Source organism: Marmota marmota, unplaced genomic scaffold (assembly GCF_001458135.2).
Source record: "Marmota marmota marmota unplaced genomic scaffold, marMar, whole genome shotgun sequence".
Lineage (NCBI taxonomy): Eukaryota > Metazoa > Chordata > Mammalia > Rodentia > Sciuridae > Marmota > Marmota marmota.
Genome location: NW_026000020.1, coordinates 8,824,694 through 8,850,572, shown reverse-complemented (window position 1 = coordinate 8,850,572; position 25,879 = coordinate 8,824,694). Strand labels below are relative to the sequence as shown.

General features: G+C 48.0%; 1 protein-coding gene across 1 annotated transcript; it reads left to right on the top strand.

The window, feature by feature from the left end:
* LOC125618864 lies at window positions 1-25,879 on the top strand. The gene is made up of 8 exons (XM_048810407.1): window positions 1-297; window positions 8,175-8,355; window positions 9,353-12,600; window positions 14,253-14,319; window positions 15,409-15,594; window positions 18,617-18,789; window positions 21,196-21,313; window positions 24,446-25,879. The coding sequence occupies exons 1-8, from the start codon at window positions 92-94 to the stop codon at window positions 24,629-24,631; spliced, it is 4,365 nt and encodes a 1,454-aa protein (XP_048666364.1). The 5' UTR covers window positions 1-91; the 3' UTR covers window positions 24,632-25,879.

Sequence of the window (25,879 nt, the reverse complement as noted above, 5' to 3'; positions counted from 1 at the left end):
ATGAGGTGAATGTCACGTCCAGCAGAAGAACTTTACACTTCAAACAGCCTGAGCTGCCCTGTCTCATGACTTCTGCTCACAGATACAAGAGATGGAGCCTTTCTTCTTTGATGACTTTGGCTCAATGATACAGAACAAGGCCATAGAGAGAATCATCTCGTCGATGACTGTGAAGCTTTGCCATCTGCTCATCTCCATGGAGAGGGACGATGTGAAGAAAGAGGTGTTCGCTTCCTTGGAGAGGACGGCAGAGGGCCTGGCTGAAGCCAGCGAAGAGTTTGTGCAAGTTGCCAAAAGGTAATACTTTCAAAGAACTCCAGGTGCTTGCTCTGACAGGTGGCAGGAGGAGCATGTAACTCGAGCCTTGTTATGGTCTGTGCAAGTGCTTTTCGAAAGAAGCCAGGTGTGAGAAAACAAATGGATAAAGCATAAAGCCAACTGCTTACTGTGTTATTACTTAACACTGGGGTATAAGTATGGCAAAATTTCAAAAGTGGTGGGGTTTTGCACTACAGTGTGGTTCTGTGCCCCATCAAAAGATTTCCAGATTCATTCTTAGTGTTTCACAAATTAACTGTTTTATTATAGGATGAGAATTTTATTATTGTCTAAACACAGTTTCCATGTTGGTCATTCAGTATATTAGACCTGTAAACCTTCATGCAAATTACTCTCATATGAGGTTCCAGGATCAATGTAAAGGGGTCTACTTAAAAGAACAAAACTGAACCCTTTAGATGAAAGTTGAATACTACAACAAATGTTTACATTTTAGCTAGGTACAGGCTGCACACTGGTAATCCAGCAACTCAGGAGGCTGAGGCAGGAGGATGGCAAGTTCAAGGGCAGACTGGGCAACTTACTGAGGACCTAAGGATCTTAGTAAGACCCTGTCTCAAAACAAAAATTTAAAAAGGGTCGAGGAGGGGCTGGGGTTGTAGCTCTGTGGTAGAGCACTTGCCTAGCACATGTGAGGCACTGGGTTCAAACCTCAGCACCACTTTAAAAACTAAATTAATTAAATAAAGGTTAAAAAGTGGGGCTGGGGATGTGGCTCATTAGTGAAGCACCTCTGGGTTCAATTCCCCAGTTGAAAAAAAAATTTACACTTTTATACCCAAAACTTAATGTAGGTACTAGAAATTGACTGTCTATATCTGAATCCCAGCCCCACTGCTTACTAGCTGTCTGGCTTTGGTTGAGTTCCTAAACCTCTAGATGCCTCCTCTGTGAAGCTGGAAATAATATCCAACCCATAGGACCTTCATCAGGGTCATGGGAAAAATCCCTACAAGTTGCTGAGCACGGTGCCTGGCACATGGTAGCCAAATTACAACTGCCCCCTATCTAGCTTCAAAATACAAAGAGGTCTTTTTTTCCAACACAAAGTGGCCTAACCACCTCCTAAGGTACCAAGTGAAGTACCTACTGCAGGTGCTGTCCTTGGTGCTGAAGCACAACCTCGAATAAGAGACCTTCCTGGGGGGAATGGAGCTAACGGAGAGAAACCACAAAACTGCATCAACACGGAGGAGCCCAACACCCACAAAGAATGTGGGGAGAGAACAGGCATTTCACTGAAGAAAGGCAAATCGAAGTTTTGGATGCTAATTTTATCATATAGACTCAAGACTTTAGAAAATATGTATCTATTGACTCATTAACTCCTATCCTAATGATTTATTCTAAGGAGATACTGAGAAATAGGAGCCAAGATGTATGTGTAAAGATGTTTGTTGTGACATTATTTAAACTTCTGGAAAAAATGGAAAAAAGCTAAACTACGGCATAATCCTGTGTTGAAGCAAAATAGATTATAAATGCTTACCATAGTATAGATGAATATGCACTCATTAGAGGAGATGGCTACAGCACTGTTTGTGTGGGAAAGCAGCTGCCAAACCCTTAAGGCTAACACAGAGCCTGAAAGAATTCATAATGGCAGCATGCATCAGACTTTAACAGTACAGCAAAGTTAATTCCTAATCTTTGACAAATGCACTATGATTACATAATATGATGGGAAGATGGGTAAAAGGTATGCAGAATGAGGTGATAGCATTTTTTACATGGATACATGGTAGTTTCAGCATGATTCATCATTATGAAACACCTGAAGCAACCCGGACACCCAATTGTAGAAGATGCATTGAATAAACTAGAGTTAGACACACATGACATTGTACAGCTGCTAAAAAGGGAGCAAGGAAGAGCCTTATAAATGGATCAGGAGTGACTTCCATGATATGTTATGTGAAGAAACAAACAGCAAAGAGAACGAGGAGTCTGGGTGGTGGTTGCACCGCCTGGTTCACTTCAGGAACAAGACGTGTGATGGCAGCAGAAAGCCCTTAGGTGTCAGCCCTTAGACAGGCCACCCTGGCTGGAGAGAACTGCCTTGTCTAGGGTGGCCCCTAGCTGAAGGCTGACTTATGCAGGTATGCAAAAACCCCTCAGCTGTCCACCCAACGTGGGACAGTGCTGAGGGTCTTCAGTTTCATGCAGCTCAATGGGCTCAGTTTCCCCTTCTAGCCCACCTCTGCTCTCTCCCTTCCCAGGGGTGATCCTAGGAGCACTGCCTAGTAACCCTGCACCCTGATGGCCACCTCTGTGTTTGTTCTCCAGAGCCAACCATTTTCCATATGGCAATATGCTACCTTTTATATAAGGGAGGAATAAGAAAATACACATGATTATCTTATTGTTGCTTAAAAAAAGAACAGGAAAGATAAAAATAAACACTAATGAATTTGGATGAGTTCCGTTACCTACAGAAGTTGGCAGGTTGGGACAGAAGGAGTGGGAGGAGCACAGAGATACTCCTCTGATTATATCTTTTTTTTTGGTATAATTTGTAATTTTGTGTGTGTGTGTGTATTTTGACTTTAGGAACAACATGAATTTTTTTGTATATGCAAAACATTTAAATCTTCAAGGATGGAGGGGAAACCATAAGATGTAGAACAAGAATAAGAATAAATGCATCCACCTAGATTTGAAGCTAATAATGTAATCACATTGAGGTAAAATTAAAATAACTAAAGCAAGTAACTTTTGAATAAGGTACTTTAATATAAATCTTTAATCTAAAGACAAATGAACAGTGAATATATACTGTACTTCACTTTGTGGATTTGTTTTTCAAAACAATATGAATTAACAAGTATGAAACCATTTTCTGTGTTCTGTGCTCATAGAACAGATGAGTAAATATATTGAGGATATTGGGAACCAAGTTTCTCACTAGTGGAGAGAAGACATACAAAAATAGAACAGGAAGTTCAGGACAATTCCTGTTATGTTGGATTAAAATTGGAGGTATTAAGCTGGGGATATGGCTCAGTTGGTAGAGTGCTTGCCTCATATGCAGAAGGCCCTGGGTTCAATTCCCAGCACCACATACACAAAAAGTTAAATTAAATTAAATTTAAAAATAAGATAAAATTGGAGGTATTAGCATGAACTTGTATTTTTATATACTTGTGTCTACGTATGTATGGATGTGTGTGCATTCCTTTGCTCTGCACACTGAAAAGACCTAGAAGCAATGATAACTCAGTAGCAATGAGCACATCTGTTACCAGTTCTTGGTATTAAATACCAGTTGTTACTAAAAAGAGCCCTGAATCTGTGAGGAAATGGTTGTTACCAGGACTAGAGTAGGATAAATAAAACTGAACTAAGAATATCTTTTTTTTTTTAAAGAGAGAGTGAGAGAAGAGAGGGAGAGAGAGAATTTTAATACTTATTTTTTAGTTTTCGGCAGACACAACATCTTTGTTTGTATGTGGTGCTGAGGAGCGAACCCGGGCCGTACGCATGCCAGGCAAGCGCGCTACCGCCTGAGCCACATCCCCAGCCCAACTAAGAATATCTTAACTGCAAGAAAGTAAGTGATAAAAACAGATGGGACAAATTAAAAGGACATATAGGGCCACTGTGAAGAGGTCAATTTGATACAAATATAGTTTAATATAGGATAATCTATGCATCAAAATAAAAATAATGGTTTTTAAGCCATTGAATAAAATAAGAGTCAATTAGTTCATATTGATAATAAATAAGAAGGGAACGTTCTTCCTTACAGTACAATGAAAGCTTATGAACGTAGAAAGAATTGTGGAATTAATCACCATCTGGCAGCTATCATAGTAACTGTTCCAGGCAGAAACCATTAACGGATGCTAAAATGGTGGGCAAAAGTTCAAAGAAGAGCAGGATGTTTATATTGTCTCAAGATGTCTTCCTAAAATGTTTTACAAAGGGAAAAAGACGTTCACAGAGCAGAGCCGGACAGGTACCATCTAACCCAAAGGATGGAAGTTGACATTACTATTATTGGAACGAAAGTGGCCTCTCATGCCTACTAGTGTGATGTGCTGAGACAGATGCCACGTCCCTCCTAGAGAATGACTTCCCAAACTGTAAGCCAAGTCGATTAGCAAACCCAAATCGAAGGGCTTTCTATAGATTGCTGATTTGGACTCATCACAAACACCAAAGGTCAAGAAAGAGAGCGCCCTGGGAACTGTTCTAGATGCGGGGCTTAAGGGCTTAAGTTTGCTCCCTATTGCTGCTGGAACAAGCCATCACAAATCAGTGGCCCAAACAGCACGAACGTACCACCTCACAACTTGTGGGTCAGCAGGTAGTGGGCCAGGTGGCTCCTTTGTGGTGGTCTTATGCGCTGAATGGAAATGTCCTTCCAGGATTTCTTCGGAGTCTCTGCAAGGACCTGCTTCCAGGTTCAGGCAGATGGCTGGATGAACACAGCTCCTGAAGCCGGAGGAGTCCTGGTTCCTTGCTGGCTGTCAACCAGAGGCTGACTTGCTTTTCAAGGACAATTGCATTCCTCGTGGCCCCTCCAGCAGCAACACTTCAAGTCCTTCTCCCAGTTCCTCTCTCTCACCCACCTTCCTCCCTCCTCTTCTGCCTTTAAGGGCACAGGTACTTACACTGGCCCACGTGGGCAGTCCACAATATTTTCCTTGTTCTAAGGTCAGCTGATTAGTTGCCTTGATTCATCTGCAAAGTCCCTGCACAGCAGAATCTAGGTTATCATTTGACTAACGGAGACCCAAGAATATTGGTGATGGGGGCGTGGGGCATCTCATTAGAATCTTGACAGTTGAATATAATACATGTCCTCAGATTAGGGACAAGTTGCAAGATTTGAATATTGGATTTGGATTAGATAATAGTGTTGAATCAATGTTTAATTTTCTGGCTTTGATAATTATTCCGTGATTCTAAACGCTAATGTTCTTGTTTGTAAGGAACCCATGCTAAACCATTTCGGCATAAAAGGGGCATGGGGCTTGGAAGTGTCTATACACAGAGAGATAGAAAGGGAGAAAGAGAATGATAAAGCAAACTCGGCAAAATGACAATTTCGAACTGGCTAAAGGGTGTGTCAAGTACACTGAACATTTTTGCAACTTTTGCGAGCTGTAAATTTTGTAAATATAAAAAGTAATAAAAATATTGCTAAGTTAAGTGAAATTCACAAGAGGATTCAAAAGTATATAGGAATTGTCAAAGATATAAAAACAGGACTGCCATATAATTCAGCAATTCCACCTCTGATTATTTACCCCAAAGAGAAGAGGACTTGAACAGATGCTTTTACACTGATATCAACAGCAGCACCATTCACGATACCAAAAGGCAGGAGCAACACAAATGTCTGCAGATGGATGAATAATAATCAAACTGGTGTACACGCATGTGCTCAGCCTCAGAAAGGACAGAAATCCTACATGCCACACCAGGGACAGACTTCAGGGACATCATGCCAAGTGAAATGAGCCAGACACAAAGGACTGATATGAAATGATTCCACTTACATGAGGACCCTGGAGCAGTCATATCCGTAGAGAGCAAGAGGGATGGTGACTTCAGGGGCTGGGGGAGGGGAGGGCAGGACTCATTGCTTAGTGGTTCAGTTTCTGTTTGGGAAGATGAATCAAGGTCTGGAGATGGACACAGGAGTGGAGCATGGAAATGTGGACACTCAGTGCCAAAGCTGTACATTTAAGGATGATAAATTTCAGGCAGGGGATGTGGTTCAGTGGTAGAACACTTGCCAATCATGCACAAAGCCCTAGGTTCAAACCCCAGCACTGAAAAGAAAAAAAAAAGATAAATTTTATGTTATGCCTATTTTTCCATGATAAAATAAAGATATGGAGGCAGATTGGGGGCTATCCATGTTGAGACCCCAATTAGATAAAAAGAAATTTGCCCAAAATATCTATTGTAATTTATTTAAGAGCTTAAGAACAGAGTGATTCTATATTCTTCAAATACTTTGTGCATTCTAAGTTTTGCAACACACGTTTTTGTAATCACAAAAGAAAGGCACACTAAATTTTGAGAGAAGTTAAACATCTTTGTCTGTTTCAGCATAAGTGCTTTCACTGTGCTGTCTGCAGCAACATGAATCATTTATACAGATAATTATCTAGGTTCATGACCATGGGAAATGGTCCAGCCCCTGGGCAATACTGCAGTATTGCGATAATTAACATTGCAATAACTTCTATCTGGACTGGGGTTTGGCAGGCTGGCTCTGGGAGCAGCTCCTCAAGAAGTGCTCAGGGAAGGCCAAACGAAGGCCCAGCATGAACTACCCAGGGCTGCTGGCCAGCTCCAGCTTCCTGCTGCTGGGGAAGCTTCCTGGAGGCCAGAAGGAACCGATCCCATCAATCACCCTGGACTAGTATTCACCAGCACAGTGAGACTTCGGGCAGGGCCCTATGCATTTTCTTTTATTTGCAAACATATCATACAATGAACATTTAGGAAATATGAAAGAGCTGAAGGAAGAAAACTTTATCTATAAGCTGATGACCTAGAACCACCCCTGTGAACGTTTGGGTCTATATTTATTCCAGATATTTTTCTTTTCTTTCCTCTTTTTATGTCCTCTTCTCATCTTTATGTCCCTTCCTCATCTCCTCCCATTTTTCCTTTTTAAAAATTCATATAAAATTGTTGTAGGATCCTGGTAGGGTGGTACATGCCTGTAATCCCAGCAGCTCAGGAGGCTGAGGCAGGAGGATTGTGAGTTCAAAGCCAGCCTCAGCAAATGTGAAGTGCTAAGCAACTCAGTGAGACCCTGTCTCTAAATAAAACCTAAAATAGGGCTGGGGATGTGGTTCAGTGGTCAAGTGCCCCTGAGTTCAATCCTGGTACCAAGAAAAAAAAATCATTGTAGGTATACACACACATATGAATATGCACGTTTGTGTGTACATAAAACAGGTCACACTGATGGTGAACAGGGAAGGGCCACTGCACTGCACGTCCCTGGAGGGGTGCCAACGCTCCAGGCTCTATGTGAACACTGCTAGGAAAGACGGTCTCCCATACATTCTCCCCTCCAGTTCCAACTTTAGTTTCTCCTGGACACACAGCCAGAGATTTTCTTCTTACTGTTTTGGCCTTGTTTCTATTTAATTGTACTGTGGTCCACTAAATACATATTTTAGCCATGTTTTGTGGCCCATTATTTGACCTGTGATTGTAAATGGTCCATGTGCCCTTGAGTAGACACATATTCTAGATTACTGGGCAAAGTGTTTTGCATATATCGTTTGTGGCAAATTTGTATCTTCAATGTTCTATCCCTAAGGCTGGATTTATTTATTTATTTATTTATACATACATATCAGGAATAGAACCTGGGGACACTTAACCACTGACCCACATCCCCCCAGCTCCTTGTTTGTTTTGAGACAGGATCTCCTTAAGTTGCTTAGGGCCTGGCTAAGTTGCTGAGGCTGGCTTTGAACTTATGATCCTCCTGCCTCAGCCTCCTGAGCTGCTGGGATTACAGGTGTGCCACCACTACTAGTGATAGGAACTTATTTTTAACACAACGCTATGTCCTAGAGAGCCTTCAATCATCACAAATAAAGCCCTACATGGCTGCTTAGCATTTTCTAATCTGTGTATCATAATTTCCTTAGGGATATGCTTTTTTTTAAAAAAAATATTTCTTTAGTCATTGATGGACCTTTATTTTATTCATCTATTTATATGTGGTGCTGAGAATTGAACCCAGAGCCTCACACATGTGAGGCAAGCTTTGCCACTGAGTCCCAGCCCCAGCCCCCCAGGGATGTGCTTTTTACTCTGTTGCCTGTTGTAAATGCAGTGTGTCTGTCCAGGGTGGCAGGAGATTCCCAGATGTGGCTCCAGGAGGAAATGGAGCCCGTGGCCGAGTCTCTGATCCTGTCTGGAAGGAACATCACACTGGTGGCTCAGAAACTCCATCTGCAGCCAGAATGTCGGTACCACCAAGAGCAGCTCGTGACCACAGCTCAGCAGATGCTGGTGGACACCACAAAGGTGAGGCTGTTGTCAGTGCTGGCTGGTCACAAGCAGCATGGGTGGGCACATTACTCCCACAGTGGACCCTTGTCCCCAAGAGTGAAACCTGCTCATTTCTGTAAAGATCATAGGCAGAGAGTTCACTACCAATTTAGTCAATGCTGAATGTGGAAGCTTCCATGGGGAGCTGGGTAGACATATGTAGGGTCTATGCCTTGAACCCCATGTGGTCTCCTCACCCCCTAACCACCAATCTCTAATAAAAAGATGTCACCCAAAGGGTCATTTTCCATCCTCTTGCTGCCAAGAGCTATGGGAAGAGGCTACTGAAACCTCTGCAACCCTCAGTCTGATTGGCAAACCAGCCTCCCAGATGAAAGCTCTGTGGCCCTGGTCTATAGCTGGAAGGGTCTGGACAGAAGCCTGGCTCATACCTTAGCCTTCAAATGCTCCCCATTTCCCATCCTGACATTCCACCATTATGACGTGACTTTTAGTCTGGGCATTGCTGCTTATTAAAATCCATATGCCTTAAATATTATGAAATATAATCAGTAAAACTTTAGTAGTAGAGTTATTAGGGGGCAGGTGTTTGAATTTTAACAGGTTCTATTAAAGGAGGACTGCAACCATAGGTACCTGCTGACCCGGGAGGAGAGGGGTGCAAGGCGGGCTCTTGGTTTGGGTACCAGTTCTTTTGGAGGGGTGGATACGCTGTCCTGGAGTGGCAGGGACAGGCTAGAGGAGATATCTCAGAGGCACTTGACGGCCGGCCTTCTCTTCAGCCCCCATCACCCTCATCCAAACAATAAACACTCCAGATGGACCCATCCATTCATGGAATGTAGCTGCCTTACCTTCTGGGTTCAACCAAATGTAACCAAATATAAACGCCACTCTTGGGTGACTTTTGGGGCTGAGTCTAGGGGACACAAGCAGCTGCCACCGCTGTCCCCATCACTCCAAATAATGTGCAATCATCTTCAAGCTCCTCCTGTCCCGATTGCCCGAACAGGTCCTGCTCCTCGCAGATGCAGCAATCGCCAGGCAGATGGTGGGGACGGCCGGCAGGTGCCTGGCCTGCCTGGACGCGCTGGAGGCGGCGGAGGACGCGCCCTCGCTGCGTGACCACTTGGGGGAGCTGGTGGCGGCGCTGCAGCACCTGGGCGGGCTGGTGGCGCGCGGACGGGAGGAGAGCTTGGGTCCCACGGGTCGCCTGTTGCGGGAAAGCATCCCCGCGCTGCTCGCGACTGCCCGCGGCCACCTCCAGCATCCGCGCAACTCACAGCTGGCCGCGACCCGAAGCCGCGTCTTCGCTACCACCAGGAAGACCCTGGAAGAGCTGCTGGAGCGGCTGGAGTCCGGCGTCGGGATCCCTGCGGCTGGGACCCGTGTCGGCGCGCTCTCCTGGCGCCTGCAACAGCTGCGTGAGCTGCTGGCGACGTCCGAGCACCTGCGCGACGGCCAGCTGGACGCGCCGCTGGCCGCCGTGGTCGCGCACTGCATGCACCTGGCCGCCTGCTCCGCGCCGCCAGAGAGGCTGCACCTGGTGGCCCGCTGCGGCCGGCTGCTGGAGGTGCGGGGCGCCATCCGGCGCCTGGACGGGAGCGACGGACCCCCGCGGACCGGCCAGGAGAGGCTGGAGACCGCCGAGGAGCGCGCGGCGCTGCTGGCCGCCACCGACGCCCTCTCCCAGGGAGTGCGCGCTGCGCTCCTGCGCCAGATCCTGGACACGTTCACAGACACCCAGAGCCCTCTTGAAAGGCTGGTCCGCGTCGCCTTGTCGACTTCTGCAGTCGGATCGCCGGGCGCGGGCGGGGACTTGCGGAAAGGCCTCCAGCGTTTCCGTGCAGCTTTCCACGAGCGGGCAGAGCAGATGCTCCTGGTGGCCCACTTGGTCTTGGTTTGCTGCTCCCGGCGACAAACTGGTAGAGACCTGGAGGCCGCTGTGGCAGACCTTGGCGGGCTGGTGGCCAGAGTGTACCAGCTGTTCTCAGGAGGCCCCGCAGCGTCTGGTGCGGACTGGAGCCCAGCGGCCCTAAGGGCCCTGCTTCAGGCCTGGGCTAGGGCGAACGATCGCCTCGTGGCCTGTTTTGATGATGTTCTCAACATCCCTGAATTCCTGAGCGTGTCCACTCAGGAAATGATCAAGCACTTGGACTTCCTTGCATGGGCTTTGAGGAGTGGAGATCCCGGAGGGTTTTCCAGGCCTGTGATGTATTTGCAGGGCCGAGCCGCACACATAGTGCAGGTAGTGAATAGGTATGTGGGCCGCGATTCCGATCCCATTTTCAGGAATGGCCTGAGAGTTTTGATCTGGCAGCTGCAGCAGTCTTCCTTGGTCCTGGGTGCAGCTACCCAGCACAGGTCAGGTGGGTGCAGCTCTCAGGATAGAGAGGTGCTTTTAGCCATGGCAACACATCTCATCTATTCCGTTCAGCAAGTCCAAGAGGGATTGGACGGGACCAACCATCCACATATCCTCAGCCCTCTTCGATTCCAAGTCCAAAGATTTGACATAGCTAAGGGACAGCCTCATACCCTTCTCCCAAGCCTCCAGGACAACTCACTTCCTGGGTGGAAACACCAAAAGGTCCCTGTGTTAGGGGAATGTGACCTGGCCATGCCCTGTCCACCAACAGACTGTACTTCTCACCCCTGGAGTCCTAACACCTGTACACAGAGGAGGTCTGCTGCTCCCCTCACCACCAGCAAACTCACTCTTGCTGAAGAGAGCCAGGACCTCCAGGCAGTGGCCTCAACTTGCACCCAAGTGCTGGAGCAGGGTACAGACACAGATGCAGATCAAGAGGGTGGGGAGGGACCACCGGGATCAGAGAGGATGACGAGACTCCAAGAGATCCCGACACTGGCACCTTCTGTTATTGACCTGGCCAGGGAGACAGCCCATAGCACAACTTCTAGAAGTGATAGCTTTCTAGAAGCCACTCGCCGACTGTCTGGGGGGACCAGGGAAACCAGGCAGGTTTTGGTAGCCACGGCTGGTGACTGGTATCCTCTGTGTCAACAACTCTTTTGCCATAACCCCCAAACTGATCTACCAGGGAGCATTTCAGTATTCACAGAGCTTCAGCAGAATTTAACTTCAATGGTTCAACTAGCAGCTAAAAGTTGCTGCAAGGATCTGGATAAGAAGGATCCTGACTCCTTGGGACATCCAGAAGTGCTATTGCAAATAGGGGACAGATTGGAGGAGGCAGAGATCCATGCCAAACGGCTGTTGGACATGGTTCTGGCCTCTGATGGTCTCCAAGCTCCTGCATCTTGGGAAGAGAACATTGAGAATGGATGCCTTCTGTGGTCAGTGGCTGTCCAAGACCTGATCCAGAACATGGAGAGGCTCAGCGGGAGACAAAGCCTGTTTCTACTGCCCCTGCAACAGGCTGTAAAGGATCATCAGGGATTGAAGGAAGGGTTGGATCAGGTAGCAGATGTTTCTCAAAGGCTGCAGGAGGCTGCCAGTCTGTCCGGCCTTCTGTGTGGGGATGAGCAGGTAAAGGGTGAGATCTCCTTTCTGTGCACGGAGGTTCATGTACTCAGAGACGCTCTGCTGGATGTGGCACAGATCCTAGGCTCCTCCCCCAAACCATCTCCCAGCCTGTCCACACGCTTTCAGCTTCTCTGCCTGGAGCTCACCCTCCGAGCCAAGACCCTGACTGGCCACCTCAGTGGCATCAATGCAGAGTATGAATGTGCCTTTCAAGATGCTATTTGTCCACAGTTCTCTGTCTGCAAGAACTCCCAGACCAGGACAGAAAGGTCCCTAGAAAGAATGGTATCTGGTATCCAAGCTGTACAGGGAATTGTAGTGAGACGTCAAGAGTCTGGGCCTTGCCCAGAAGACCTTCTTATAGCTCTGGAGAGCATTCTCATCCTCACCAAGGAGGTGAACCAGAGGGTTTCTGTGCTCCAAGAAGGTCCAGAGGAGTGGGACATGCATGTGTTGGAGTGGCTTCGGTGGGAGTGGGCAGCCAGGGCCCACCATGCGGTGGCCCAGCTCCAGGCCTGGAAAGGTGGTCATACCAAGGCCTGGAATCTCCTGGACCAGTGCTTAAAACTCAGGGAGGAGCCAGCAAGGGCCCCAGAACAGGACTCCATCCAGCCCCAGCTCCACTGTGAGGAGGGTGCTGCGGGAGGCAAGGTGGATGCTCAGGGTTCTGCCCCCAGGGCCACCCTTGGGAGTTCAATGGGAACCTGCACTGCTCAGCTGTCGCTGGGACCCCCCCAGCAAGCACGGGCATGGTAGGCTCCTCAGCATCTTTTCTCCACCCACACCTCAACCCTCTTCTAGGCATCAGAGATCCTGCCAAGTTCCAGGGTCTCAGTGCCACGATGTAATTCCCCCTGGGCAGGCAGCACGCAGCCTCCAAGAGCCCAAGCTTGGCAGTCAGCTGTCTGGGCTGCACCTTCTGCTACCATTTCCCAGCTGGGAAGCTTCATCGCCATTTTGGACTCTGGCACTCTAGCCTGATGGAGGATGAAGGGTATCCAGGCAAAATATTTGCATTTGCCTGGCCTGTGGCAGTGTCCTAGAAGCAGTGCCTACCTTAGTACTGTCTTCCATGAGGTTTTCCCCGGTCACCCCACCCGGAAGTGGTTTCCTTGCCATGACTGGCAGCACTCTTCTTGAGGGATAGGCTTTCTCATGCCACTTTGACCTCCACAGATGTCACTTGCGTGCTCCAATCAGGGTTCTTTTCTTTGCAAGTGGCGGGAAATCAGTGCAATTGCTGTAGCAAGGGGAAAAAAGAAGGATTTATTGGAAAGATGTGGGGTCTGTCCTTCCACATGCACTCATTTCTTTCCAGGGTGAGACAGGACACGTAGGACACCCATTCATATTGACCAAGGCCAGCGTCAGCGGGACATAGACTAGGTTGGCAGGGCTCGGGAAGTTCCTCAGCAGACTTGTTCAGGCCGGCCCATGGCACAGCCTGGTCTGTCCCCCGTGTGAGGTTATGCTTGACTGGGCAGAGCCTCCTGAGACCTCCTCCCAGGTGCAACTGACCACCCCCTGTGCTTGTCCACCAGTTACTGTTCCCTCATTTTCCTCACTAAAATGTGATTGCCCTCAGAAGCCACCCTATTGCCACGGGAACAGAGAGGACAGTAGGCACAGTTCCTTCTCCTGTCGCCAGAGTCCTCTGCTCCGATACCAGCAGGGCTCTGGGCTCACTCACTGCCCTCCTCTAGTCACACAGATTCCCCTGCCTGGCAGCCTCTTCCCCCCATCCCTGTTTCTCCATAGGGTTTGGACAGAGCTGGTGCCGCTGGGTTCACTGACAGGCCCCTTGATGGACTCTCCTCCATCAGAGCCTCTCTGTGGAGCACCCCCCAAGGCTCAGGGCAGGTGGATGCAGCTGCCCAGGTCTGAAGGCCTCCAGGATGGAGAGCAGCAGCTCCAGCAGCCCCTTTGCCCCTCTTGTCCCTGCAGGGAAGTCCTTTCTCTGTTGGGGTCTGGGTCCCCCAGGTGAGGGGCAGGCCCCCATATTCTGCTCTTTCCACTCCAGGGGAGTGCTGTCCTGCACGTACAGGGGAACACTGGGACAGGGAAGGACTCTGCCTCCAGGGCCACCCTAGGGTGTGAGGACAGTCAGAGAGGCCAGCATTGCTGCCTGACACATTGCCGTATGATGCTGTCCCCACGCCCTGGGGCTCCTGTGGTGCAGGCATGCCCTCCACTCAACCCAGACCAGCATCTCACAGTGATCCTCCCTCAGAACCTGCCAGGGAAGACAGGGGCCTAGAGAGGGGCTTGTGCATCCCCTGCCCTAGTGAGTCACCCTCCGAATCTTTCCTGCAGCCAGGGGAACTCGGACACAGCGTCCTGGGCTCCTCGCATTATGGAAGGGCCTGAAGACAGGTGTGGGTTTGGATGCTTATGGTCCCCACAGTTCCATCTGGGACATGAGTGGAAAAGGGTATTTCCCAGACTCCTCACCCTTAGCTGGGCTCATCAGGGTACCATTTCCTCCCCTGGCCTTCAGTCCCTGCAGTTGAGTCTTGGTCTCAGCAGAGTTTTCTCCCTTGTCCTTCATCTTCTGAGTCCCTTACAGCTGGCCTGTTGGTGCTCTCTGAAAAAGGCTCCCAGCATTCAGAGGGTACCCACACTGTCCAGAACTAGACCAATGAAGCAGTAGAGGACACTGCACATGGTCAGAAGGTGGGGATGATTAAACTGAAAGCAACCAACAGGAGTAAGGCCAGGTGACTTCTTGGTTCACACTAGTTCAAGTTTCTTAATCCACGTCTTGCTGCTATAACAAAAATACCACGTGCTATGTAATTATATTATAAAGACAAGAAATCTATTCAGCTCACAGTTTCAGAGGCTGGGAAGTCCTGGATGGAGGGAGCCATCTCGGAGGAAGTAAGAAAAAGACATAATCAAAGAATTTCTTAACTCAGTTACTGGATTTACTTCCAAATGCAGAATAACTTGTCAATTCCAGGGTCAAGAAAAGGCTTAGGGAAGGCTCTGCTAAAAGTTCAGTAGGGAAAGAACATGGCCTAACTGTGAGCATGGAGCCTGCTTGTAGATATCAGGGGCAGCTCTTTTTTCTCACTAGAAAACAACCACCACCAAGCTCTTGTGTGTGTGTGTGGGGGGGGGGGAGGTCATAGTTTTTGATACCCAAACCTTTAGGTCCTTTTGCAAAAGTGTCTTCCCAGAGTTGGAATATTGAAGGGTTCTTGAATTTCTTCAAGAGCTGCAGATGATCCTTCTCCCATGCAAAGTCTAAAACTTCACAGAAGAAAATAACATTTAATATTTTAATGGTATCCGGAACTAAGTGTACCAGGTTTCGGTTTATGCCAATTCCAGATGAACGGAGCACAAGTTAATAGGAAATCATCCTGTCCCCTCATTATTCTCCTAAATATTTGGGGTAGATGGCCAAGACTGCTGGGATTTGGAGGAATCAGGAAACCCTCCTGACTCCCTTTCCTCTTTCTTTAAAACATAATAGAAACGCAGTGGGCAGGCCGCTGCCGTCTGAAGGCTGAGGGCCAGCAGGGCCACTCTGTTAATGCACTGTCTTCTTACAGCAGCAGGACGACTCCCCCGACTCCCCCAGCCGTGCAGCCAGATCTCACGCTGAGCTGGACCAGCCTCCCCAGGAGGACCAGGACGGCACGACAGGCCACGAGAGCAGAATCGCCCAGATCACTCGGGAGATGACGGAGCAGGTGTCCCTGATGGCTCAGAGCCTGAGGAGGAGCGGGCACATCCTGGTACTGGGCATCAGCAGCCATGGTGGTGGGAGGCCTGGGCATTATGGGAAGTTACTCTCCGCACTGCTGCCCTCCAAGAGCCAGGGCCGCCCTGGGCAGCTCCCAGCAGGCAGGAAGGGCGCACGTGGCACCACTTGGCACTCACATCTCTGTGCAGTCCCTTCATCATCTACCTGGGAATAGCTTGATGTCACCACACCTCCTCCTTCCTCTCCTCCGCTGCTGGGTCTCTGAGGCTTTGTCACATTGCACCAGGGAAGATAATTTCCCCAAAGCTGAAGGGAGCTATTTATGTCTTTAAAACTCCCCAAGGCAAACTCAGAGTGGTGGTGCACAGTTGTAATCCCAGTGATTTGGGAGGCTGAAGTAGGAGGATTACAAGTTTGAGGTCGACCTCAGCAACTTAAGGAGACCCAGTCTCAAAATAAAAAATAAAAAAGGGCTGGGCATGTGGCTCAGTGGTTTAAAACCCCTGGGTTCAATTCTGAGTACTACCCCCTCCCCCCCCCAAAAAAAAATCCCCAAAGCAGCCACCTCCTGAAGGCTGACCACTCAGGGCCACTCATCCTGGAGGGAGACCCTGCTCCCACCAGCCTTGGGGGGCCAACTTCAATTATATGAGGCCTATTCTAATTCTCTTTATCCCTCTGCTTGGTTAAATTGAAGTAAGCATTCTTTGATATCAACACACCTGCAAGGAAAAAAATAAGAAGTCCATTTGCTGAGTGTGTGAAAGGAAGACATAAGATGGCAATGAGAGGCTCGTAGAAAGCCTCCGGTGTGGATCTACGGCAATCAGCAGCTCCCAAATCCACGGCTGAGCCATGTGGGCCCCGCTCTCAGTCTAGGGTGAAGGGTCCAAAAGAGAAGGGTGGGTGTACCTGGCTAGGTGACCTCAAACCCAGCAGCCCCCTCCACACCCAAGCCTCAGACCTTCATTGTCCTGTCCCTGTTCCCGATCCCTGCCCATTACTACTGGTCAGCCCCTCACTGGAACAGTGACCCCAGGGTCATCAGAGCACAGCTACGTCCTCTTGCTGACTTTTCTTTCTAAGCATCTCAGATATTCTGATTTATCTAAAACTTGGGTGCTGGCAGAGTGGCTAAGGACCCCAAAATATGGTCCTCCACCCACTGAGTTCCCTGTGGTAAATATGGAGGAGATGACAAAAGGAGAACCAAAGGACCCCCTTTTAACAGGAAAGCTAGCGCCTGGTGAAAGAGAATCCCTGTGCAGGGACCTCCCCCAGCTCCCCAGACCCCAGTCCTGATCCTGGACTTTAGCAGCCACAGTATCTGTGCTCTAGGGCCAGAAACAAGAGATAAAGGGCTGGTTGGGAGGCACTGGCTAGGCGCATGGTGGACCAGGACTTCCTGAAGCAGTGCAGTCAGATGTCATGATGTGATCAGAGGCAGCCTTACCAGCAGCTCCGCATCCCCGCAGGGGGGGGCTGGAGTTGCAGGAAGCAAAGGGTGGCGGGATATCCAGCTTGATCTCTGCGTTTGAACCCTTCCCCTGCACACAAGGAGGTGCTCTTGCAAGGAATTTCCCTAACTTCAGATCTTAAATCTTCCTTGGCCAAAGGCCTTCTGTGTGCCAGCAGAGAACTCAAGCCATTCCTACAGTCACGTCCAGGTTAGGGCTTCAAGCTGTAACATGTGCAAAATAAAAACACCCTCAGGAAATTGGGTTGAGGGGAGGCGTTCTCACCCGTCCTCCCTTATCCTTCCAGGATTCCCTTTCCTCCTTATCTCAAAGACCAATGGCCTTGAAACCTGGCAGTCCATCCGCATTCTGGACAGGGAGAAGGCTGATGGGCCAAACAGCGGCCTAGACCCAAACCTTATCCAACAAAAGCAAAAGATGCATTTTGTGACTTACTTGCCAATGGGGCGGCATGTCATAAACAAATTGCCAGAGTGTGAAGACCTGGATATCCTCCTAGAAGGGCCTAAAGAAGTGGGTGTTTTGGGTGGGTCTCAGTTTGGGGTGGCCTCATTGATCTTTAAAAACCAGAAGGAACTACACGGTACAGGTGACCAGTGCAGGTTCAGCTCATTTGGGAACAGCTGCTGCTGTCCTGTGTTTCAACAAGGCTTTTCCTGTCTCCCAAGAGCTCTCCACAGGCTGGCAAGGAGCTGGGAATGGCTCTGAATTAAACACTGGGCTGGATGTACCTGCACCTGTTCCCTTAGCATTGGATTTGCAAACCCCTCTGGTGAGCTAAGCCTCTCACGCTGAAACCACTAACTCTGCATTCTTTCTGACCAGAGAAGCTGGGGTAGCATGCACAGGGGAAAGAGGGCCAGGGAGTGAGTCCTCTAACCCTAGGAGTATCTGGAGTTCAAAGCCAATCTCAGCAAGAGCAAGGCGCTAAGCAACTCTGTGAGACCCTGTCTTTAAATAAAATACAAAATAGGGCTCCCGGGGATGGGCTCAGTGGACGACTGCCCCTGAGTTCAAAACTTGTTAGAATCCCACCCACCCCCAAAAACACCAAAGCTGTTAATTTAGTCCAAATCTCTATGAAAGGAAAATGAGGTTCTTTCTCAAACTTACTTCAAAAAGGTCAAATTTTCAGCCTATTAATTACCAGTCCCCAGCAGTGCTCTAGAGCAGAGCTCTACATGACTCTGCACTTTTGCTCCAGCCTGGATGTCCCCATACCTGTCCCTTCTTGAGGCCTCACACCTGCCCTGCCACCTGCTGAAAGCTGAAAGCAGGGCACAGCTCTTGGGGACAGTGGGTGAGATCATGGCCAGGAGGCTGTCCTCCCTTCAGCAGCCCGATGCAGACAGATGGGCCCTGGCCACCACATTCTGCTGGGTGCTAAGGGTCAGCTTCTGACTAATCCAGGGAGGCTCAGGAGATGGTGGCTTACGCTGAAGCATGCTCACTTGGGGAACCGAAGGAACTTGTGCCCAGCAAGTTTTGGACAGGCTTTGCAGTTTGCCACCAACATCTTGGGGACAAATAGTGAGGGCAATATTTACCCAGTTTTAACACTTTTCTTTGATGCAGACCAAAGATCAGCTCATCACCTCTGCTAAGAAAATTGCATCTTCTGGACAAAACTTCACCAGACTTATTCTTATCATTGCTAAGAACTGCATAGATCAGAGATGTTCCCAGGAGCTTCGCTGTGCGGCAGAGCAAATTCAAACCATGAGCAGTCAGCTCCGCATCATCTCCAGGTGAGAGGCTGCTTGGCACAAAAGGCTAAGCTCTGCTATTTCAAGACCCAAAGGGGAAAGTGAGATTCCTCTTCTATTTGTTGATTTTTTATTCTCCAAGAGTTTACGTTCCTCCCCCGTCCCTTCCAAACACCATATTGCTGGTACACATCACTTTGGGTAAATCTACAAACACAAACAACTGATCTCTTTATATTATAACCACATCTAAATTTTGACCATTAGTTCTCTATTTGTTTTTATACTAATTTTATTGAATGAAAGACCAGTTAACTTTAACAATACAGTCAATCCATACAGAATGACATTCTGGCCCATGACGGACTGCATGTGCAAAGGCAGTCCCATAAGATTGTCTCCCCCAGTGACATCATGGCCAGCTCAGTTTGTGTAAGTCCCCTCTTATGGCCACACGATGACAAAACCACCCAAACGCATTCTCAGAATATGTCCCTGTCATTCACGATGCTGGCTGTTCGTGAATGGCAAGCGAGAAGATCATGGATGTGCATGGACGTCATCCTCCAGGAAGACCATGCCAGCCCAGAGCCAGACTGTGCAACTGACCAGCTCCCACTGACTGTCTCCTCACAACAGCTTCCTGTTGATAGTACAGAACGTGGTCAAGACCACAGGATTGTTCCCTTTCCACCCGAGTTCCTTACATTATGGAAAGCTCGGTAGTTAGAGCTACTGTCAATTATTCTGAGGTATAAAAGTAAATATCACCCAAACCAGGTACATAAATTGTTTTTAAATTAGCAAATAAAACCTAGCTACTTTTCTCCAAGAAATAATATCTTAGGTGCACAGTCACCTCAAGATTAGCTGCCAACATTTTTCTACTTAATTTTAGCATTTCATATATGGGTATTGTTATAAGGGTCTGGGATTTGCCTTGACCAGGTAGACAGAAGGCAAACACACAGGTGAAGAAGGCAGTTTTGTGCTCACAGAGCCAGAGGCAGGAGGCACAGCATGCCACCCAGGGCCGCACAAGGAAGCACCAGGGTCAGACCCCGGTAGAGGAGCGAGGGGAGCCATCGGCAAGAGCAGGTGCCGTGGTGTTCACAGGAAGCACAGGCCAGGCAGCACAAGCAGGCTGGCACGTCCAGGGCTGGTGAGTTTGAAGGATTTCAGGGGCTCTGAGTATGGGAGTTGGCCTTGGAATGATGAGGGCAATTCGGTGTGGCCTGGAGTAGAGAAGCAGGTAAAGGAAGAGGTGGGGGTGAGGGCTCTGGGAGGGTGGGTTCACACATGGAAGGTGTGTCTGCAGGTGACTCATTACCGTCTGGAAATTGGCTAACTCTCGGGGGGCAGTCCTTCTGATACTCAGGCGTCAGTGCATCAGAAAACATGCTTAGCATGCAGAGGGCCTGGGTTCAACCTCCAGTGCCACCCCCATCCATCGCAGGGGACTGAATTAAGGTCGCTCGTGTGAATATGGGGTGACACAAAATAAAACACAGACATGACTTACCTTTACCCAAGCTTCAGGACTTTCCCCCACTCTCCTTTCCCCCAGAAGGGAGAGCAAGAGAAAGTCATGAGAGGCTGATGAGAGAGAGAGAGAGAGAGAGAGAGAGAGAGAGAGAAACACATTTGGAAGTGACCTTTTTTATTTGGGAGGACACTGTTCTTAGGGAGTTCTATCCATAAAAGGGCAGAAGGGATAGGATTACAAGGGAGAGGTGAGTGTAACTCAAGCCAAGCAGGTGCACCTACACCTGAAGCCACGCCTTGCTATCCCTGCTTCAGGACTGGAAGGCGTGGTCATTTGGAGTGGCTCCCCACACCCCAGCACATGGGAAAAGGGAAAGAAAGAGGGAGGAGGGAAGGAAGAAGGCAGAACCACATGAGTATTCCAGGTGCATTTATCAAGCTCTCCGCCTTCTAACGGACCCGGAGGTCTTGCAGTTTTGCCAAAGTGAGTTACTTAAGTTCCACAGCATTTTTATTTTCAGTGGTAGAAAATGACCTGACTAAATTCAGTTATATTCAGTTTAAAACAAATACTATTGAAATGTCAATTTACTTAGTCTGACCTTCCATCACAAGTTTAAATCTAAGACTTGAATACAATTCTATACAAAATTTCTTATTCCCTTTCATTATCTGAGGTAGTTGCATTGGTTGTGTTACATCAGCTCAGTTATTTTCATTAAAAATATACTTCTTGTTAATTTATAGATTCTATGAGAGTCACACTTTTTTAGTATTAAAATAAAAATGTCAGTTTAAAATGTGAAATTAGCCTTTAGAGCATTCTTCCTTCAAATAGGCCCTCCAGGGCACCCTGGTTTTCTGGAAGAGGCTCATGTTGTAAAACCTTCTGGCATTTATTATTTAGTTGAAATTGCCATCCTGCCCAGTGTAAGACTGGCTTTTCTTCTGTACACTCCCAAGTGTAAAGGCCTCCTTGGCAAGAAGCAGGTCCTCTGAGGAGCTGCTGGTGGACAATGCCCAGTGGCTCCTCCAGGCTGTCTTCAAGACCGTGAAGGCTGCAGAAGCTGCAAGTCTCAGGGTAAGTGGCCATGGGGACGTGGTAAATGGCAACATTTGCAAGGATACTCTCTTCTGCTTAACAAACTCAACTTTGTTCCTTCCCCAGACCTGTCACCTGACTTCCTGTTTCTGTTTGGCTAATTTCTATCAGCTGACCTTCCCCTCTCACTGATTACTTCTTCAGCTGTATCTAGTCTGTGACTGAGCCTGTCAAAGCCTTCTCCATGTCTGTTACCATATTTTCTCTTACTTCTAGCATTCCCATTTATTGTTTTTAATAGTTGTTAATCTCTGCTGCGATTCCCAATTTGTCCACACATTTTTGCCTGCTTTTCCCACTAAAGCATGAATATATTAATCATAATTATTTTAATTTCCTGTCTGGCAATTTCAATAAGTGGCTCATGTCAGAGTCTGGGCTTTTTAAAAATGATTATTGAAAGGAAAGTGACCACAACACTCAGAGCAACCAAGAGATCTTTATTGCAGCAGTGCAACAGAGACGAAAAGAGAGAAAGAGAAGGCGAGAGAGAGCAAGAGAGAAGGGTGCGGTAGGAGGGAGATTTTATAGCCCAAATCTAATAGGGTCCCTGGGTTTGCAAGCTGCCTTGTTGGCACACAAGGGGGTTAAGTGTTCAGCCCTGAGCGGGGGCTTGGGCATTTGGGCTTGAAGCAAACAGGTGATAAAGAAACAGACAGAGGGTTTGAGAAGCCAGGTCATCCTGCAGCTAACTTTGTTTGGCATGCCCTGCAGACAACTTATTCAGCCTGTCCTGCACCTAACAATTATTATTTTTCTTGACAGTGTTTTTGTTTTGTTTTGTTTTTCATTTTCTCTTTTTTTGCATGTCTCATAATTTTCCATTGAAAACTTGACGTTGTGTGGTAGACCATCTGTCCCGGGCCTTGGGGTCCTGGGGAGTGGACAGTCTGGAGCTGACCTGAGCTGGGTTTTGTGGGTGGAGTTGCTGTAGACACAGAGGTGTCCAACTTGCTGGTGTCATCTTAGCCTTAGTTCACCCTTCTTCCCTCAGTGGCTTGAGGCCCCGTCCCCTACGGAACATGGATCTGGGCAGGGATTGTTGCCTTTATGGCAGTAGTGGCTGCACTGAGGAAGGTGTTCCCAGCACCTGCCCTGACCCGAGTCTTTCTCCTGAGTACCCGGTGAGGTCCAAGACCAATGGCTACCAGTAGATGAGGACTTCCTGTGTTGTGGCTCCCATGGATTCTACATTTGTCCATGGGTGATTTCTCAAAATTTCAACTGAAATCTTATCGATTCACATGGCAGCCCCACGCTGCTCCCATCCTATCATGCTGTGCCTGACATACACCAGTGCTTACGCTGTCTCTCCTTGGAGTTGCCTGTTTTTTTGAGGCGAGGGGAGTACTCAGTGTTGAGCCCAGGGGCACTGAGCTACATGCCCAGTCCTTTTTTACCCCCCCAATTTATATTTATTCTGAGATATAGTCTCACTAAGTTATTGAGGCTGGCCTCAAACTTGCAATCCTCCTGCCTCAGCCTCCAGAGTCACTAGGATCACAGGCATGCAGTGCCACACCTGGTGAGGTGTCTGTCCTTTATTAGATCTCATACTAGAGGAGCTTCAAACTCAGTTCTCTAATGGGTTCAAGAAAAGTTGTGATTTTGCATATTGACTTTTCTTAGAGTGGGAGCAACCATCTTTCCAGCTCTCCATATTCTAAGTGGAAGCTGAAGAGGGACAGTATTTGCATGTTTAAAAGAACAGCTTCCTTAGGGCCATTATGTGAGCTGCTCGCCCTGTGTGAGACCCATCTGCCCTCCACTTCCACTGCTTCTTGTCCTTTAGACCTGAACTCGAGTCCTGCCATCTCAAAAGGGACAGAAACACCTTCTGCATAGGTGTTCTTTAACTCGCGATGGAGTTGCACACCTATAAACCCCTTTTAAATTGAAAATATCACTAAATGGAAATGTGTTTCATACACTTGACCTACCAGACCTCTCCTCCGTTGCTTAGCAGTACCACACGCTATGCTTGGTTGTGCACCCTGGCAATCTCATGGCCAAACCCAATTCTGCCACTTCCCTGCGCCTGGAGAGAGAATGACACCACAGAATGCCAGCCCGAGAAAAGAGCAAAATTCAAAATTCGAGAAGGTTCTGTTGAATGCAGATTGCTATGGCACCTTCGTAAAGTTGAAATATTTTGAGTCAAACCATCATCAGTCAGGGACCATCTGGCTCTCATCTCAACCAGACCCAGTTTCCTCTGTTTTAGCATCTTCTATGATTCCTTCATTACTCTCATCACAGTTTGTAATTTTCTTTCTTCTATTTATTTCTCTGTCCATTTTATTAGAAAGTAAACTCCAACAAGCCACAGATTTTTAGCATGAAAGTGCTAAAAAAATCCAAGGAGAATTTTCATTTTGTAGTTTAAGAAACTTTGTACCAGTTAAGTTCAAAGAATGCACAGACTAGGGGCTGGGGATATAGCTCAGTTGGCAAAGTGCTTGCCTCACATGCACAAGTCCCTGGGTTCAATCCCCAGCACCAAAAAAAAAAAAAAAAAGTGCACAGACTAGACATGACCTATGAAGAGCACTTGAAAACATGCATCCTTCAGGTCCACACCCCAGAGTCCCTTGAATAGAAGGAAAGCTGAGACAAAAGCTCAGACTTGCCCCCCATGAAGCTGTTTTGGTGCCCAAGAGCCCTGGCTGAAGCCCCCAGCCTTCTACTGACCCTGCAGCAATCACTGGAGGCAAGAACGCCCCTCCCTATCTCCAGACCCTTTGAGAGCAAGTGAACCCCAGAGCCAGGTGAGTGCTTCTGGCTCCACGTAGACCTAAAGACCCGTGGATATTTTGTATAACGCACGATCCTAAGGGAGGCAGAATCTGGAGTGTTAAGAACTCTATACATTCTCAGAACATTCCCCTGCGACAAACAGACATCCCCAGTCCTCAGGCTGTGTAGGCTCAGTTCAGAGAGCCCCGCTCCAACATTGCTCCTTGATCTCCACCAAATTAGGGGTAGAGAGTCAGAATAGCAGCACCAGCCCCACTTGGAGGAACCCCTCAGAGAGAGCTCCAGGGAGCTGACACTGGGACCCTGCACTGTGTCCTCCAGCACCACACTTAGTTCTCTCTCTCTCTACTCCAGGGCTTGAGACAGCCTTTCCTGGATCTGGAAGAACGGGAAGTTGCTGCCTTCTGTATACAGCAGAGGAAGGAAATACTAAGTCACAGACCTCAAGAAACCGCAAACATAGACTGTGAAGAGCTGAGCCTGCAAAAGGCAGGCACCAAAGTCCCCCCACTTGCAGCCTTGGTTCAAGAAGCCTTATAAAAAGCTACGACATTGTCTCCAAGGCAGACTTGGTTGCCCTGCACTTTCCAGACCCTGGGGTCCTCCAGGGAGTGCCCTTTAGGCTGAATCAGAGTGACACCGAGTGTAGGGTGGCCAGGGCCTGTGCCTTCACAGAGCTGCCTTGACAACATTCCGGGTGCTGCAGATGCCTCTGGCCCTGATGACTGCTTTCCTCCTGGAAGGATGCTTCCGTTTCTGGGCTTAGAAGGAATGTGTCAAGTAAACCGTGGAGAGGGGAGAACGTTCCAAGCACCGTCAGCTTGAGCCTTTCTGAAGATATTGCAATGTGAGAACAGTCCCAGAAGATTCTGCACGGAGCCAGGAACTGTCACCTTGGGGAGGTCAGAGTTCATCTTGCTCAGATATGTAGGAACTGTTCAAATTCTGAAGAGGTGGAAAAAGGTCGTGCTGATTAAGGGGTGGGATGCTCCACCAGAAGCTGGAGCCGCCAGACTGTTAGCTGGTGAGTCTGGGATGGAGAGGAGCTAATCCTGGCCAGGGTTGGTAGGAATATTTCAGTTCATGGCATCTTGCACAGAAACTATAAGGAAATGGGGGTTGAGCAGACTGGCAACTGTCCCCTCAGAGGCTGAACCACCAAGGCCAGGAACAGAGGGCTGAATCTAAGCCCAGGGACAGGAAGGAGGGAGCAGAGATCTTGCTTGCTTGAGGGGAACCAGGTAAGCCTCCTGGATGGGGCAGTTCTCGAGAAATGTAATTATCCTGGTCAACATTAGATGATTGAGTTTGCCATCATCCAGTGGAAGAGTAGTTTGAATTTACAGTAAAGACAAGAATTTTTTCACATTTTTATAACAAGTTGGCAGTGGAAACTCATTGTGGTGTTAATTTGCTTTTTCCTAATTAATGGTGTTGCACTTCGCATATTTATTTTCTTTGACAAAGTATCTTTTAAAATCTATTGCCTCCATTCCTTTTTTCCCCCTTGTTGAATTTTGCGAAGTTTCTTTGACAGATTATGTAATTGCAAATGTTTTCTTCCAGTCCATAGCTTTTTCATTCATTTAAAATGCGTTTAATTTTCTCACTGGATCCCTGTTTTCTGTTTCATCAAACCCTTCTCTTGCCTTTAATGTTTTCTTTCTTCTGATAATTTCAACTTTATTTCGGTATATTTTTTCACATTTCTGAATGTGGAATTTGAGGTCATTATTTTGTGACATTCTTTTCAATATAGCTTTTTATTCTCTACATTTTTGAGTACTG

Coding starts and splice junctions, on each gene's coding strand:
- LOC125618864 (XM_048810407.1), top strand. CDS start 92: ATGGAGCCTTTCTTCTTTGATGACTTTGGCTCAATGATACAGAACAAG. Junction 18,790..21,195: donor CAGCTCCGCATCATCTCCAG/GTGAGAGGCTGC, acceptor TACACTCCCAAG/TGTAAAGGCCTCCTTGGCAA. Junction 21,314..24,445: donor CAGAAGCTGCAAGTCTCAGG/GTAAGTGGCCAT, acceptor TCTCTACTCCAG/GGCTTGAGACAGCCTTTCCT.